The 17,381-nt window shown below is 41.6% G+C and overlaps 4 protein-coding genes across 4 annotated transcripts; 1 reads left to right on the top strand and 3 right to left on the bottom strand.

Moving 5' to 3' along the window:
• Window positions 1–3,312: 3,312 nt before the first annotated feature.
• Window positions 3,313–4,129, top strand: Obp56a (Odorant-binding protein 56a). The gene is made up of 2 exons (XM_017237872.2): window positions 3,313–3,596; window positions 3,665–4,129. The coding sequence occupies exons 1-2, from the start codon at window positions 3,447–3,449 to the stop codon at window positions 4,013–4,015; spliced, it is 501 nt and encodes a 166-aa protein (XP_017093361.2). The 5' UTR covers window positions 3,313–3,446; the 3' UTR covers window positions 4,016–4,129.
• A 205-nt stretch (window positions 4,130–4,334) lies between these two features.
• Obp56b (Odorant-binding protein 56b) lies at window positions 4,335–5,158 on the bottom strand. The gene is made up of 2 exons (XM_017237960.3): window positions 4,812–5,158; window positions 4,335–4,759 (listed from the first exon to the last, which is right to left on the bottom strand). Exons 1-2 carry the CDS (start codon window positions 4,869–4,871, stop codon window positions 4,406–4,408), a joined length of 414 nt encoding a protein of 137 aa, XP_017093449.2. The 5' UTR covers window positions 4,872–5,158; the 3' UTR covers window positions 4,335–4,405.
• Window positions 5,159–5,757: 599 nt separating this feature from the next.
• Window positions 5,758–6,557, bottom strand: Obp56c (Odorant-binding protein 56c). The gene is made up of 2 exons (XM_017237792.2): window positions 6,451–6,557; window positions 5,758–6,396 (listed from the first exon to the last, which is right to left on the bottom strand). The coding sequence occupies exons 1-2, from the start codon at window positions 6,517–6,519 to the stop codon at window positions 5,758–5,760; spliced, it is 708 nt and encodes a 235-aa protein (XP_017093281.2). The 5' UTR covers window positions 6,520–6,557.
• A 1,972-nt stretch (window positions 6,558–8,529) lies between these two features.
• On the bottom strand, window positions 8,530–9,164 carry LOC108122983 (Odorant-binding protein 56d). The gene is made up of 2 exons (XM_017237866.3): window positions 9,024–9,164; window positions 8,530–8,956 (listed from the first exon to the last, which is right to left on the bottom strand). Exons 1-2 carry the CDS (start codon window positions 9,069–9,071, stop codon window positions 8,609–8,611), a joined length of 396 nt encoding a protein of 131 aa, XP_017093355.1. The 5' UTR covers window positions 9,072–9,164; the 3' UTR covers window positions 8,530–8,608.
• Window positions 9,165–17,381: the final 8,217 nt, after the last annotated feature.

Raw genomic sequence — 17,381 nt, 5'->3', positions numbered from 1 at the left:
ACAAACAAAAAAGTTAGATAAGATTTTCTTATAAAAAAGTTTTCGTATAATTATAGCTTTCTTCGACGTGATTACTCGACAAATTGTGGTTGGGAACCCCACATTATACTCATTTGGGTAGTTAATGTAAATTTAAATCTAATAGCCGTCTACAAAAGTGGCAATAAAATCGTGTCACGATAAGTGAGATGCAAACAATAAACAATAAAACCCCAAATCGAACTCAAAGTCCAGTCCAGTCCAGTCCAGACTATTAATGCTTTTTTGTGCGGCTTTCGAGCATTTCAATCTTTAAGCCATTTAGCAAATTATTCGCAACTCGCAGCTCAACCCTTGAATATAAAACATTTGGAAAAAGGGATTATTCGGTGAGGGGCGGATACGTAGACAAGAACAGGCATCCGACATCGAAGGCGAATGGAAATTTTTTGGCAAAAGCATTTCCAATTCAATCAAACGCCCACATCCCTCACCCTACCCTCCTCAGACCGTCCACACATGCTGGCATTTAAATAAAAATAAACAAGGCAGAGAAATACTTTGAAACACTTTTAAGCATCATTACATTAGCAAATTTTCCCGATTCTGTTCGAAGGATGCGATTGCGATGGCTATGACGATGGCAATGGCGTTGAAAGGATGTGTGTGTGGCATGTGTAAGAGGCGTGGCACCAACAAAGGGCACATTACGCCAATGAAAAGTTGCTTTCCCAGTACTTTTGGCATTTTCTAATTTCCATTTTGCGAAAGAATCGTGGGAAATGTAATTATGGTCGCAGAACCCATTGCTGACGTGTGCCAGCGTTTTGGTGTAATTGTCGTTATAATAAATAACTTCAACTGTCCGACACTTGACACTTGACATCAACTGCAACGGAAGCGGCGGCAGCAAAAAGAATAAGAGTCCTGCTAAAGTCCTGCTCCTGTTCCTGCTACTGGGTGCATGCAAAGTGCCAGAAAAACATTTGCCATTGCCGCATATTTCAAATGCGGACACATGTAAAAATGCTGAAGCGCTGATAAGGACATTAACATTTGGCCAAACACATAGACACGCCGAAAACGGGGTAATCCAGGCAGGGTGGGCAGGGCAGTGTGGGTGGAAAGCTTCCTTCCGCATATGCGAAACATCAAAGGGGGCAAAAAAAAAAAACGTAAGTAAAAGGCGGAAGTACCTCCACAACGTCGCTTTTGACACGCAAATTTATAACGGCAAGCGGTGGCAACAAAAACTTGTTGTGGCCAAAAAAAACCCAACAAGTCCCTCTCTCGTTACCCAAAAATAAGGCAAAAGCCAAACAAATGCAATTTAAATTTACTTATTTAGAACCCCTGGGAATTCCAAATTATTTGCCTTTTCACGCAAATTTAGCGACCATTTTTCTAACAAACAAAAAACGAAGTTCAAGCAGGTGGAGTTTCCTGCTAGTTGGCGGTGGGGTCTCTCTCCCTAACTGACATGTGTACTTGGGCGCAACTTTTCCAGCTTGATGTATTTTTTTTTTTTTTCTGCTCCAAACTGTTGGGGGGCGGACGATTAGAAAATGCTTTTCCCCCTAGTAACCCAAAAGGCTCTGACAAATGCTCTTTGGCCGGCATGTTGTTGCTTCTGCTGCGGTGATTAATGACCTCGAAAGCTGAACAGGATCTGCGGGGATGCTTGGCAGCTTAATTTAAAATGAAAATTGTACTTAATTTCTAGCTGAAGGGCGGCAGACTGATTATGCTTTTCGTGGGTTTGTTTTTCACTCTATTGGGAACGAACTCTCAGACCCCCACTCCAGTTCATAAGCTCTGTTTGTTTATTAAAAATAAGCTTACATTTTTGCCATCTTAATGAAATTTTTCCCCCAAAAAAAAAAAGTCTTTTCATTAGTATAACACACTTTGTTTTACCTAAAATTGTTTTACAATTTGTAATGGTAAAGTTTTCGGATTTAAACCAACCTGGAATCCTGGAGTTTTCTTTATTCAAATCAATCTCAGCATGCATGCAAGTCGACTGTCGACTGTCGACCGTCGACCATCCCCACCACAAACAAATTGAATTAAGATTACCACACAAGGATTTCAAAGCATTTGCGGAAAAGTCAAACGAGCTTTAGTTTATTATTATTATTGCGTCAGAGCGAAAAGTTTTCAGCCACTCAGTGGTGGAGGTGGTCGACTTGGGTGGGTTGGTTGCCTGCCTCCTGCCTGACTCGGATGGATGGAAAATTTTCAATCGCAATCTTATGGTTTATTTCTTTTGCGCCAAAGCTACTTTATTTTGACAGCAGACAAACAAATGTCAGAATTGAAATTAAAAGGAAGGCAGAAGGCAGCAGCTAGCAGTCAGTGGAAAACTTGTGAAAAACACGCTCGACTTGAGGAAGTAGACGAAGGTTTTCTAAGGGCGACGGAGACGGTGACGGCCGCAGAAACGCCATTCTACGCAATTCCCAATCAGAAACTCCGGATCCGGCCACTACTCCGGCTACGGCTACGGCACCGACTCCGGCCCAATTCCATCACCGCCAACCCACACGCATTGCTTGGCTGACTTTCTTCTGCATTTTCCCGCCTTCGACTTTTCCTTGGGTTTTGGTTTTCCTGGTGTTTTCATTTTGTGTGTGAGAGTGTCTGTTTTTTTTTTTCTTATTCCTTTGGCTGTTTGTACATTTCACACAGCGTGAAATTTTCTAAATGTCATTTTGCTGTCATCTCGTGGATAATAAGATTACAACTACGCTGAAATAATAGGATTCAAATGAAAAAACTTTGCCGTCGTCTGTCTCCTTTTGCGCTTCTCAACTTTCAATAAGCGCGGAGGTGTAGTCCAAGAAATACGTATATCTCTGAATCAAAACCCAAGGTGGGGCGTTGTCATTTGGTCTTGGATTTGGCTTTGGCTTCGGCTTAGGAATGGGTCGCAGTGGAAAGTTTTCTACTGTTGATGGAGTGCCGCGATAATGAGTGGAGCAAACCTCAACCACAACTTCAACTCCATCTGGAGTCCATCTCCCTCCACCTCCACCTCCAACTCAAATCCGAAATGCGAAATCCATCTGCGATTGTAACTTGAGCGACCTATGATCTGGAGACCACTTGAGGCGTCGCTGTCTGTACCATGTCTATGTTCTATTTGTATAATTGATTCGATTCCCCTTATACCAGAGGGAACGGAGGAGGCGGTTTAATGAACCATGCTTTCATAGTGGCCATTACTTCAGACTGTCTGCGTGGCCCCAGGCCACAAATAGACGAAAGTACTATAAGCCAAGATACCAAAGAAACTATAAAAACTATATATATAAACCTTTAGGTAAAGCTAGACCAAAGAAAATAGGGAAGAAACAAACAAACCAAAACGAAAAACACAAAACTCAAAACAAAACAAAAACCCATCAGCTGGCTAAGATGGATCACTACCTGGGGCCATTAAAAAGCACACAAACCGGCTTCCAATGCCTACGACTTTTGGGTATAAAAGCCCTGATTTGCGATCCAACCGGCATCAGAACTTCCAGAAACGTTCTAGCAAGTCATTCGAAAAAATGAACTCCTACATTGTGATCGCTTTGAGTGCTGTGTTCCTGGCTCTGGCCGTGGCTTCGGTGAGAATCAAAGGATCCAGACCTTTTTGTTACCAAAGTATACTAACCATTTTTTGTCGCCCCTTTAGCCCGTTGAGCTGAACGAGGACCAAAAGGCTCTGGCCAAGCAGCATGGTGAGCAGTGCGCCGCCGAGCTGAAGCTGACCGAGGAGGAGGTGGCCAAGGTCAAGGCCAAGGACTTCAAGAACCCCACTGAGAACATCAAGTGCTTCGCCAACTGCTTCTTCGAGAAGGTCGGCACCCTGAAGGACGGTGAGCTGCAGGAGGATGTTGTCCTGGAGAAGCTGGGCTCCTTCATCGGCGAGGAGAAGACCAAGGAGGCCCTGGCCAAGTGCCGGTCCATCAAGGGCGAGAACAAGTGCGAGACTGCCGTCAAGCTGCACGCCTGCTTCGAGGAATTCAAGCCCGTCAAGGCCTAAAGTCTTCCCGGAGGATGGTGTTTGGCAAATTGTGATTCTTAACTAAAAACTTAAACTTAAAAATAATACCGATTCGATTGCGATAATAGAATACATACTTTGTCAGATAAATAATTTGTGTTTGAAGATTGGTGCCAATGGGAAGTGGTCGGTGAGGAATATTTAATAGTGAGTGTGCAACTTAATTGTTTGTGGTTTAATATCCTGGCTCGCTTAAACCGCTTATAGCCATATATTCATGGCTGGTCATCCGCGGTTTTCAATTTGCATAATTATAATACATCGCCATGCCCCATAGCCAAAATGATTAAACACAAACTGCGTTGAACATGTGAACTAAGTTTATTATTTCAAGTGGCAGACTATGTGTGGCTGTGGCACGAGTGTCCTTTAAGCCTTTAAGCCCTTGACCACACACACCTCGTAGTTGAAGACAAAGTCGCAGGTTGTGGCTGATTTGGTGGCGCCACAACTGGTCAGCAGTGCCTTCAACTTGTCCGCAGGAACGCTACTGAATCGCATTTGGGCTAGTTTCACGATTTTGTCGGTATTCGGAGTTCCATTATCAGACAGGAGTCCCAGTTTCTTATAGACGCAGCTATGATAGCACTTGACGGACTCTGAAGGATTCGCTACTTCCTTGTCGGTGGTCAGCAGGTTGGCATCACTGGCAGGAATATTCAGCTCCTTGATGCAGGCTTGTTGCATCTGCTTGTAAGCTGCCACATCGGCTGCACTCTGGCTCTATTTTAAGGAAAAATGTAAAGGATGATTTATTAAAATTAAATATTTATACCTTTGCCATTCCAAAAAGGGCTACCATAAGGCCCAGAACCACCAATCCGTTGAAAGCCATGTCTGTTAATCTATTTTCGCTTGAAAACTGAATTGTGCTTTGGACTTCTGCGTTTTAAATACTCTCTATAGTGTCAAAATCTAACCCGTATTTTGACAATTAAGTTATTAAAATTCTATTATATGTATTATTCAATTTTGGAATAATTTTTCGTTTTAATTTGTTGAACCAATTGGCTATTTTCCAAACTCAACCACTTGGCGTTAAATCATTCTCGTCTGCAATGATCACTCGGGTCAGTGAGCTGTAATTTTCGCTTTATTTTTGTTCGCTGATGAATTTATTTCAGAAAATTGTAGTTTAATTTAAAAGTTTTCTGTTGAGTATATAATCAATAAATTTTGATAGATTTAAGTTTTAAATATATGGTATAAATATCTGAAGCAAATATGTAGGTATTTTGTATTATATTGGATAATAGGATATATTGGATATAGACCTTTAAATTTCCAATTCATTTGGCCTTTTTAATATCTTTTTTATCATCGACGCCTAATAGTATGTTTAGTATGTCTTTATGTTATCGCCTTTATAAAGATGACCCAAAAGCAGGCTATACTTCTAGCTATATAGATCTGGCGCCTCACGTTTAGTCAATTTCAGGTATTTCTAATTTGATGTAAAATATTTATATAAAGAACTTCAGTTTGAAAATTGTACGAGATGTTTTCCTTATATTATTTAAAATACAAACCTATACAAATATATTATATACTATATACAATTAATTTATTGTATTTAAAACCCTTTATTGTCAATTCGCACTTACATGCACTTTAATAAACATATTTCTTTAATTTTGTGCACACCCATTGGTAACTAACTATATAGTGCGATATTTCAGGTATTTTTCAGACACCAAATGAGAAACATAAGAGCTCTATATTTATTCCGGCTTGGATTCGGTGGCCGATTCCCCGGAGTGCTGAATACCGTCGATAAAGTCGGTACCGTCCGGACCGAGTCCATCGCTCTCGGCCTCTGTCCGCTCAAGAATCTCCCGGATACGCTGCTCCGCCTCCAGGGTCTTCAGGTGATTGTAGCAGAGGTGGAGCTTGTAGGCAGCTTCGCAGCGGGACTTGCCCTGGAGATCGCTGCACTCCTTGATGTCGGCCTTCTCGTGCTGGATGATGGTCTGGACCTGGTTCTTGAAGGCCTCCTCCAGCAGGATGTTGTATCTGTCAACGTCCAGGCTCTCGTACAGGCAACTGACGAAGCACTGGAGCGGCTCGTTGTGCTTCAAGTTGAGGAATGGCATCTGGGAGTTCCCAGAGAAGTCCAGATCGGCCAGGGCGTTGACATCACTCATGGCTTGGGCTGGAGGCGGGGCCACCTCGTTCTCGGCGTTGTAATCGTTGTTCAGCAGACTCATATGGAAGAGCTTCAGCTGGGACATTGAGATCTCGGTCTTGCGCATGCAGGACCTCAGCATGTCCTGGCTGAGCTTGGGCTCAGTACCATTGGGAGGATCAGGAGTAAGAGTTCGAGTCATGGACATGTTGAGGGAGACGGTCAGTGAACGGGCCTAGGATATATGGTTGGGGGATCAATAATAAGTAATCCTTTCTTAAAATGTTACCCATGTCAGTGGCAGAAGATCGCTGATAGCCACGCACAGCAGGGACAGAATACTGGCTTGAATATACATTAAAAGTTAGCTCCCGGTCTCGGTTGGTGAATGATTTACTCTCCAAAAAAAATCAAACTATAGAGACAGTCACGGTTATGCGGACTGCTTTTATAGCGCCATGCCGAGGATAGGGACTTCCTTTTCAAAATTGCAATTTAAATGTCTTTCAAATCGATTAACAATCATTTTTATGCCTCAACGGGTTTCCAGCTGGTATCGGTTAATGGTCTTTATCAGATCCCGTGTCTATAAAAGGTCACACTCCAGAGCATTGCCAAAAAATAAAAAAGGCAAAATTAGCGATGGTCATGAGCCTCTCATCTGTCATATTTGTTAGGCTCGTTTAATGGCCACTATAATTACAAAAGAGGCAAAATGCTTTCGCAAAAAATGTCAGGCTCAATTTGGCAGATGAATCTACAAACCATTTAAATGCCCGTCCACAAAACGTCGGGATAATAAGAGTACATAGTCGATACTTGATTGCGCAAAGAGCTAACTTTGTTCTACATTGTTTGCCGTTTCAATTAAAGTAATTGCTGTAATTTTCGTCTAATTTGTTTTTCAAGTAATGAGTAGTGTTTTTTCCTTCTTTTTTTTTGCATATCAAGGGTTAGTTTATTGTAAATGCATTAGTATTTTAATTTCCTATTAAAATCTCCAACAAAACCAATCACATTACTATCGAATCCCTGCGACTTTAAGTTGAACTTTCTTTAGTTTCTTGGCAATGGCATCTCCAAATTGACGGTCTTAATAACAGTCTTGGCCTGATAATAAGCAGTCAGGACCACAAAAACCCAAACCACAGGGCACATGGTCTTTGGGATCAAAGGAACTCCATACGGAAAGACATCGGACCATGAAACAAGACAGTGGCAGTCACCCCGCAGCGGAGTTTTATAAAATTAAATTACATTAATGTGAGAACCGCAGGCTAGCCACCCACCCAGCTCGCAGCATCAACCCCCTGCACATATCCTTGGTCCTTTTGGTCCATTGAAAGGCAACTAACTGGAGGCCAAGGATGAGAGCGACAAGACGGCGGACAAGACAAAGGCTGAGATGTCGAGCATCAATGTGTTTTCCCGACCATATCAAGCGTGTTGGTTTCTTTGACAAGCCGCCACGGCTGTCTCCCTAAATGCATTATCCTGATGTCGAAAGGGAATCGGACCGGTAGAAGGGGGTTTGATGATTGGACTGCCTTTTTAATAGACATTAGTAAACGCATCACTGATTGCGGAAAGGATCTTGGGCAGACAACTGCAACTGAAACGGATGCTAAGTGGAAGTGACATGACATCGACCGGACAGGCCATCCCGCCAGGAAGTGACAAAATGAATTATAGACGCCAACTCCTGGCGGCCTGGCTCTGCTCCAAAATCCCCAAAGCCAAAGCAATTGTCCATTTTGTGGCCCTGCATGGACAAACCACCAAGAAAAAACCACCGAAGCCACCTGACCCGAGCTTAACCGGTAAATGCAATTGCGACACGTGCTCAATGAATGTTTAATGATTTGTTAATTGGATTTGGACTTTTAAAAACACGGCCTCCTGCCCCTTTCCGGGCCCATTTATGTCCGAATCATTTGCTCCATCCGCAGCCAACGCATGTGGAGGAGGTCCTTTGTGCCGCAAAAGTTTACAGGAGCTGGGGCACAACAGTGCCGACCGCCGCTCATCAATATTTATGCCAAACATGAGCGTGCAAATGCCTTTGGGATCGGTCCTCCGGCCAAGGACTTAAGCCCCCTGACGACGGTCTGACAGTGGGCTCTAATGATGGCCCACTGTTATGCAAATGTACCAGCCAAATGGGTCATACGCCGCCGAACGACATCCATTGACAACAACTCGAATATGCATAAGTAATTATATATAAGAATTTCGCTTTTAATTTCCTCTGAGATGCCGAAGAGGGCGTGATCTGGGACGATGTCAAGGTTTCCAAAGTTATTTTCCCCCAAAAGACATTGTCTTTATAATATAATGAGATTACTTTCAAATAAATAGAATCAATAAATTGGGTTCACGATGCTTGTATTTGCTTTAAAATAATAGTTAACAATTCACAGATCTTTAAACATAATAATACCACATTTTTAGACATTGGCGCGGTTCTTGTAATAACACTCGTAGAGCTGGAAGGCGGTGTCGCACTTGTCGGCTCCCTTGATGGAATCGCACTTGGCCTGTACGGCCTTCACGTTATCCTCGCCGGCAATGGGTCCCAACTTGGCCAGAACCTTGTCCGGTTGGACCTGACCATCAACCAAGAAGCCGGTCTTCTCCAGGAAGCAGTTGGCAAAGCACTTGACCTTGGGATCAGCGTTCTCGAAGTTGCCACCGCGAAGGGCCAAGGCCTGCTCCTTGGTGATGCCCTCCTGCTGGGCGCAAAGGGCGCCATTGGCATGGGCAGTAGCCTTCTGCTCGTCGGAGAGGTTCAGGTCCTGTAGGATAGGATATTATGATGTTTTAATTTTATTAAATAGTTTCAACCGCTTTTGATTAACTTACAGCTGCGGTGAGAGCCAAAATTGCCGACAGGACAATCAGGAACTTCATATTTGTTGCTAATTTTTCGCTACTGGAGATGCTGCAGGAAAGCCTTTTGTATTGATACTGTTTCTCAAATTCTGAAGCTTGTTGGTTTTTATATGGTTTTGTATATACAACCTCGCCAGAGTTTTGTTTTGATTATCGCTTTTTGTTTCGCTCTACTCCGCTGATCACAGCGTATACGCAATTAAATGTCTACCCGGGTATATATTGGATAGTTTATTTAAATCTCCGTTTTAATGATTTTGCCGGTTGATGTTTTTGTTGATTTTTTATTGACCCGTGCCCCACCGATCCGATAACCTGGTTCTGACTCACATTTTTTTCGTTCTCCGGCTTAAAGTCCACTCAATACAGGGGGTCAGTGCAAATTACTCATCACCCATCGTGAAGTTCACCAAATGAAGCAAGTTTATTACGCTCCCCATTGTACTGATAATTGGCTATAATGTGCCTGGGGGGGCAGTGCCGAGCTCATTATAAGGCTAAAATAATTTGATTTCCATAATGTAAGTGCTAATTGTAATTTCTGATTTTCCGACGATTATAAAATCTATTTTTCCCAAGGGTCAACACGCTCAGCGAAGCGTCAACCCATTTGTTTTGTTTTCTTTCTCATTTACAAACATTTTTTACAAACTCAACACCAACTCTCAAAGGCATCAACTTGAAATACAATATTTTGCTCAGAGATTAAGTACGTTTTTATGGGAGTTTTGTAAATAAAAAATATTGCACGAACACCATGATTCGGCATCTTTCTAGAGTCTAGAAATGGGTTTGTAGAAGCCTCTCACTTGGGGAATATCCATTCAACAAGATTGAGAGAAAAGACTTGGTTACAAAAATAATTTCTTAAGTCCAAAGGTAAATATTTCATTTCTTTTTTTTGCATGATTAGGTTTAGATTTTTAGGTTTCAATTACTATAAACTTTAATTAATTATTACCAAGCGGTAGGTTGGCTTGAAGAAACCGGTTTATACTCGTACCAGCCTCTATTGTTTGGCTCTGTTTCGGCCAAGTTTGAAGTCAAGTGCCGGTATCAAAGTCTAAAATGCAAACGAGTCTCAAAACCCAAGTCCATGAGATTAAGATAAACTCAAAACTGAACTGGTTGCGCTGATTAGTTTGTTTATTAGCCATTAAAGTGACATTCGGATGATTTGCTGACTGTATGGATTCGGATATAATTTTCAAGAAGAATAGATTCACTAAACGGTCAAAATTGTTTAAATTATGGTAATCGAGGCATGGTAACAGTGGCACACAACTTTGAATCATATATTTTATCAATATTTATTGCTGACAGCATCGATAATTCATGACCTACTCAAAGTGGGGAAAAGTGAGGAAAACTGGGCGCAAGTTTCTGGGCAAAACTTAACCAGGGAAAACTCGTAAATAGTTACGCACGCCAAGGAAAACAAAATGTCAGAACGATTATTGCGGCCCATCGTCGCCTGCCAGGGCCATAACAGAAATAAAATATTTAAATAGTAATAAATTCATAATGTCAACGTGTATATTGTTGGTGCTGGCTCTGCTCCTGCCAGGATCCTCCCGACGATTTATAGACAATAATAACTGCAAACACGAACCAAAGAAGTCCACGGAAGACCGACTGACTCCTCAAGTAGTTTGATTTCAGTTGAAGGAGATGGTTTCTCTTCGAGGAGAAGGAGATGGAGGCCCAGAGTAGGGACTCCTGGTAGTAGTATCCACCTGGTGCAAAAGTTGAGCTGTCTCCTAAAAGTTACCAACGAATAAAACTGTTTTATCGCAGACATGATAGGAATGGAAAGGGTCTGTCGCATGTGCTTCATATATAATATAAATATTAAATACTATATGGCATGCCATAAAAATATAAACAGCACATAAAACTACAATGAAAAACAATGGCACACGTTATTATGTGACCCAAGAACGGCTGCCAACGACTAATGAAATGTCATCGGACCCTCGGGTCCACAGTCGCCTCAACTTCACTGAAACTCAACTCAACTCAACTCAACTGAACTGAAATGCAAATGTCACGCGAAAAACTATTTGACGACAACATTACGTTGACATAATAATAATACCATACCATACCAAACCATACCGTACCGTCAGCCGATGAAGGACTCCTCCTTTGACTTTAAGCCAAAAAGCCATCCACAATTCACAGTCATATGCAAATTTTACGAGCTTCTCATGACCAGTCATAAAAGTCAATTTATTAGCTATGAGAAATTAAAAAGAAAAACAATTAAATATATACTAAGCGTGAATTTGATTATGGTCTAGGGTTAAGGGGTATTATTTAACTTTCTCTTCCTATTATTAGCCCTTTTTTATCTTATGAATACCTACATCCATTCTGTTAGTATCCTAATTGTTATGTTTAACTACTGGTTGGATAAAAATCAATAATTTAAAGATAATAAATGCACCCGGTCCAGCATAATGGCAGCTTTGTAATTAATTATATCCAGTGTCGGGATAGACATACCACCTGCCCTCAGCCCAGTTTGGAATCCGCAAGCCTAGCAAAAAGCTACAGAAATTCAATTAGGCTTATCCCATGCAATAACAACACCACTGCCAACAGCAACATCAGATACTGAGGCCAGAACAGCTGCAACACCTGCGCAATTAATTAGTGTTTGCCGCATTAATTTCAGAAAAATAAAAAGAGATGACCGAAAGGAAACCAAAGCCAGTTAGGGTTGGAGGGAAATAGGGTCGAAACCCCAGCAGTGGCTAATAAATTCAAACAGGCCTTGGCCGGGGCCCACAATTGGAGCAGCAAATCCGTTGCCAACATTCGCAATGGGCCAGAAAGCCAGTGAAACACTAACCCAGGTAAATCAAATAAAGCAAATTCATTTAATTTAAATTATAATGAGACCACCATGAACTGGGTTAGGAGTCTGAAAAGATTAAACAAAAGCTGAGTGCTCCGCAAAATATTTGATTCATTCTTGTTATGTGGGTTACTTAGTTTGGAGGAGTCAGCGGAAATCTGTTATCAGGACATCTTTTCCCAGGGCTGGCATTAAAATTGCCAAGAGATATCATAATTTCCACTTCTATAATTTGTTTATGATTATGGCCGCATGCAAAATAAAACGCATTTAAGTAATTAAGTAATAAAAAGAATGGCGTGCCCGCGTGCCCGGTTCTCTTCTCCATAAAAACCAGGCCCCGTCTGCAATAAAATGCCAAAAACAGAACAATTAGGCAATTAAATGTCTTCGTATTACCAAAATAAAAAAAATTGTTCGTTTTGGTAACAAAACGGATCATAAAATAAGCCAAAATGTACTCACCCCTGGGATAAGAGCTAATGGTGGGCCCCTAAAAATGGATCACAAAGGGCCCAAAAATTATGTGAAAATGTTCTAGTCCATTTTATTTTCCTTTTTTTTTCTGCTGCAAAGAAAAACATCGAATGAGAATTCGAATGCGAATGCGAGTGTTTTAGTAATATTTATTGAATTCCAGTTAACGAACCCCAAGAACCGATGGAGCCCCCTTGGATAAGGGACACACAAAAAGGCGGCAAGAAGAAAAAAAAGGAGAAAAATGGGGTCGGGGGTCAGAGCTTACAAAGCTTTTCAACGCACATTTTCCGATCCCTAACCCCTAACTGCTGGCAAATTCCGAGTTCTGCAAAATGAATTCTTTTGTGACAAGTTCAATTCGGTCGAGGTTGGGGGGGACTGCGGGAGTTCATATGCGGGAGAACTAAACTCAGTCCTTCTGTCCGCCAGTGTCCGCATGTCCTTTTGTCCGCGTGTCCGCCCAAGCAAAGTGTATTTGTTGTTGCTAGTACTCCCGACTCTGCTGTCATACAACGCATCAAAGACAGCCAGGTGAAGGAATGCAGTGCTCGTTCTGTAAGAAATTGAAAAATCTAACTCAGCCAGGAGCCAAAGCCAGGCGGAGCCGAAGGAGAACCCCCAAGTCCCGATGATGGAAAAATGGAAAATCTCAAGCTGCGAAAATCAGCAGCAAATGCGCTGCTTTCGTTCACATTATTGTCATGGTGCGCTGGTGGATGTATATATATTTTTTCCCAGGGCGCTTGGAATTTTTAATAAACGTTAAAGTTTATAACATTCTGCCCCCCGCCCCATACACTGCCTGGCACTTTTGTAATCTGTATGCCACACATATCGACACAAGCCCTTAGGTTATCCTTGACTCCTTGACTGGCGGCCGGGAAACTGCAACAACCGAAAAAGGTAATCCAGAGGGCATAAAGAGAGAGTCTCACATAAAACCAACTAATTAGGCAAAGCATCTAATTAGACGCACAACAAGGACATGCGTCCTGTGCGGTGCCGCCTCGTAAAAGCCAAAGCCCCCAAATGACAACGTCGCTAAAAATTCTTATCGCCGACACCAAAATTAAGCCCCCAAACCGGTCGTCGAGAAACTGCCAGAAGGCAACAAGGAAAGCCCCGAAAAATTTATTGTGGCAAAGGTTAAAGACGCGCCATGTTAAATGTGGAAATTGTTTAATCCACTCCAATCCCGGGGCACGGGGCAATTACAATTACGGGGACCGTGGTCAGCTGCATGAAATTGGAACTCACTCCGAGGGATATGAGACAGATAAAAACTTTTGGTAGGACACGGAAAAGGATCTCTCCTCTACAAAAACAACAAGAACCAAAAAAAAAATGGAAGGGACATGGTTGAAGGAAAAGAAAAAACCTATTTGCATTTTATTTTCTTTGTAATTTGATGCTCGATTGCTTTTTTAGTGTGTAATGAGGTGGGCTGCAAATGGGTTTAATAAAAACATTCCCACTAACACCAATCCGTGGATAAAATTTTAAAAACTTATCACACGCATGGTTGCCTACATTCCAACTTTTTTTATTTTGTTTTAATGGGAAAAACTTACAAGTAGATTGCATTTTGCCATAAAATGATAATTAAGTTTAGGTTTTTTTTTTTGAAAAGAAAAAATTTCTAGCTTTCAATTATTTCAGTAATATTTAATTTGGCAAGAAATGCTGAAATGCCTGTGGCCTTTTAGCCGGAAATTTCCATTCTCAGGCACGCACGATTGCATCCACAATACCCAGAGAATATTTAGGCGCCTTCTGTCATGGTTGGGGATGCTGTTATACTACTGTTGCCATTGCGACGTGCAAATTGATCAAAATAAATTGCATAAAATATTCCATTTACGTTCCCATTCCGGAATGGATGCCCCGAAAATTATTGTAAGCATCTAATGCAATCAGAAAGTGTTGCAACGCCTTTGGGGCGGAAAGATGGGCCAAAAACAATGCGGATCTGGCCATTAATTTGCCTCCCAACTGGCCCATCCCGGCCCGACCCGGTCCGGGCAGCGATTCTGTTTTGAGTTATGCTCGGAATTTGTGATAAGCTATGCGGATTACGGACTCCACTCCCTGGCCAGAAAAATACCAAGAAAACTGAGCTTGTTTCTCACAGTTTATCCCAGTAGCTGTTTTCCCAGAAGAAGTTTTCAAGGAATGGCAAAGGATTTTTGGTGGGGTAAAGGATAAGAGATATACATACCTCTTGCATGCTGTTAAAATAATTAGTGGCAATGATGCCGGGGGTCTGTGGGTGGAATGAACATCCCAAACAAACTCGGTTTAATTCGGAGTTGCAACAAAAGAGTTGATTATTTACCCACGTGCCCAAAGTTCTTCGCACATGCACTTCCATATGCAAATACATCAGGCAGTCATTAAATTAATTAAAAGTGCTCTCACCCTCACCCTCTCTCTCCCAGTCTTTCACCTGGAAATGACTGTGCGAAAACTTTCATTTGCACCTGGTTCACGTGAGTGTTTATAGAGCCATTTCGACTACGGCAATAATTGAACCCGAATGATTTCAGCTCAACCTGGGGCCTACTTTCAATTAATGGAATAATCGTATATTTGCTAATTACAAAGTAATGCATTTTACACTCAAGTGATCTTTGATTAATAGCCAGAGCGGCAAGAGTGCTGAATTGGCAACTATTTTGCATCTTGAACTGATCTTTGTTGGCTTTCCCACAACACCTACTATCCCACTAAAGTGCAAATGACTCATAAAGATTTTTGTAATTATAGTTTCGTATTATTTATTAATAGATGCATGTATACATATATAGGAAAGTTTTCATGCCATATATCAGGGCTTAACATCATTACCGCCACAAAAGTAATCTTAAATGGTTCCCCAAAGATGAACTGGAAACATCCCTTAGTTTTCCGCGACTAACCCGGAACTTGGGGAGAGTTCAACGAACTTGCCCCCCAAAAGACGCAAAAGAGGCGAGAAGCCCCCGAGGAATTGGCCAGTTTCTGATGATTCTGTTGCAGGTCCTGCCTCCCAGTTGGAGCTTATCGGTGCCCACATGTCACGAGGGGGAACAATTTAATTCGGCATAAGATTTACTAATAACAATGATATAAGACATTCGCCCCAATGAGTATATAATAAAGCTAATGGAAAATTATGGAGCCTGGGGGAGGGGGCTAGAAAATAGGGCGGATGGAATTCCTTTTTATGAGATGATGTCACAAGCTGGTTGGTCTATGTACATTTTCAGAAACATTTCAACATTACAGACAAACAATTAATAGAATAGGATTTTATTTGTAACCAAACTGCCATATCCTGCATTCCTCAATATCAAATTGATTAAATTTCACACTGAAAAATGATACCAAGTGTTAAATTTATGGCAATACAATTTACCGTTATCACTCGAAATGGCCGGAATGGAATTCCGACTACGAATGTTTATAACCTGTACACCCACACATATTGCAGAACTAAACCTTTATTGAGGGGGGCCATTTTAGAGGGCCGGAACTTAATGGTCTATTAAGGTGTTCTGGCCGGCGATTTAAATGCAATTAAACGAAAAGACTTTCGGGCCTTTATGGCCCTATCTACATGGCCTAAAAAATTGGCAGCACTAGACTGGCCAGCGGAGGGAAGGGGTTCAATTAAAATAAATGAAATTGCCAAAAAGAGTGGCTCGTAAAAATGATAAACACATTAAATGGGTATGGGCCGTCATCAATAAATGGCCGTCTCGACTGACATTTATTTATGAGGGCTAATAACTTTTAAAGCATTTCATTTAACTCAAATACAAATGGCCAACGTTGGGGGCGGGATGACTGACATGTTTTGGCGGTTCTTTTGGGCCAAAAAACTCACACACACACACATACTATACACACACAATCGCCCACAAAACACGGCAACACAAAATGTCAACTTTTTGCCAACCGAAAATTGTCAAATGCACAGAATTTTAAGCGCCATACATTTATGTTGATGCGGTTTAAAAGTTTTTTAATTACATTTGCAGGAGGAGTCTCCTGCAAAGACCACCCACCATAACACCACCCTACCAACCCACCACCCACCGAAAAAAATAAAACGACAACTCCCAGTCAGATCCTTTTTGGTCGTCCACCCATCCGAAAAACATGTACACACTGGCGCCATTCAGGGTATATTTTACGCTTTATGATTGTATTTGGCTGTGAAAATGTTTAAAACTCATTTAATTTGAAACAAATTAGAAACGATAACACATAAAAGTGAGTCGTTGTACTTTGCATACCCCTACCTCCACATACATATATGGACTTTCTGCCACGAAATGCTATGAGGTTTTGTGTGGAAAACAATGGAAAATGAAGTTAAAGAGTGTTTTTGTTTATTAGTTTCTAACTATACATAATATAGTTTCAAGTCTTTAACATATATACACTTCTACCCCTCTAATTACTTTTACAAACTAAATTAAATATTTTGCGATTGGCTTTTGTGGCAAGACCACATTAGCCATGATGAAATGCCAAAAATCTTTCTTGCATAACCATTAACCCCTTAAAATTTAGCATTTGCCTTTAGCCCCAATTCTATCTCCTCTACTTGCTTGTCACTCGCTTGTCAATCATCTATCAAAGCCCCCAGAGATCCCATCAGGCCCAGGAGACTCTGGGCTACTTATCTTCGCATTCAATGCTCGCAGAAACAGAAACTAATTGCTAAAACGCCTTGATGCCTGTGTAAGCAGTGGGGATTATGTAAAGACAGAGGCAAAGTAGAAACCTATCTCTAACCCTGAATCATAAAAATGTTTAGACAACAAAATGCGGTTGGGGGTGCCAGGGTGCCGGATTGGAGGCAGGTCATCATTCATTTGGCCCAAGTAAATATGGCCAGGGCAACGAGTGAAAGGCTGCCAAATGTTATCAGCTCCCTGGGATCTAATGTGACCCAAATGTGTGGCCAGAGGATATCCTTGCTGACTTAAGCAGGA

The sequence above is a fragment of the Drosophila bipectinata genome, chromosome 2R (genome assembly GCF_030179905.1).
Source record: "Drosophila bipectinata strain 14024-0381.07 chromosome 2R, DbipHiC1v2, whole genome shotgun sequence".
Taxonomy (NCBI): Eukaryota; Metazoa; Arthropoda; class Insecta; order Diptera; family Drosophilidae; genus Drosophila; species Drosophila bipectinata.
The sequence above is the reverse complement of the archived record's forward strand: the minus strand, read 5'-3'. Positions and strand labels throughout refer to the sequence as shown.

Coding starts and splice junctions, on each gene's coding strand:
- Obp56a (XM_017237872.2), top strand. CDS start 3,447: ATGCCTACGACTTTTGGGTATAAAAGCCCTGATTTGCGATCCAACCGG. Junction 3,597..3,664: donor TGGCTCTGGCCGTGGCTTCG/GTGAGAATCAAA, acceptor TCGCCCCTTTAG/CCCGTTGAGCTGAACGAGGA.
- Obp56b (XM_017237960.3), bottom strand. CDS start 4,871: ATGGCTTTCAACGGATTGGTGGTTCTGGGCCTTATGGTAGCCCTTTTT. Junction 4,760..4,811: donor CCCTTTTTGGAATGGCAAAG/GTATAAATATTT, acceptor TCCTTAAAATAG/AGCCAGAGTGCAGCCGATGT.
- Obp56c (XM_017237792.2), bottom strand. CDS start 6,519: ATGTATATTCAAGCCAGTATTCTGTCCCTGCTGTGCGTGGCTATCAGC. Junction 6,397..6,450: donor ATCTTCTGCCACTGACATGG/GTAACATTTTAA, acceptor CATATATCCTAG/GCCCGTTCACTGACCGTCTC.
- LOC108122983 (XM_017237866.3), bottom strand. CDS start 9,071: ATGAAGTTCCTGATTGTCCTGTCGGCAATTTTGGCTCTCACCGCAGCT. Junction 8,957..9,023: donor TTTTGGCTCTCACCGCAGCT/GTAAGTTAATCA, acceptor CCTATCCTACAG/GACCTGAACCTCTCCGACGA.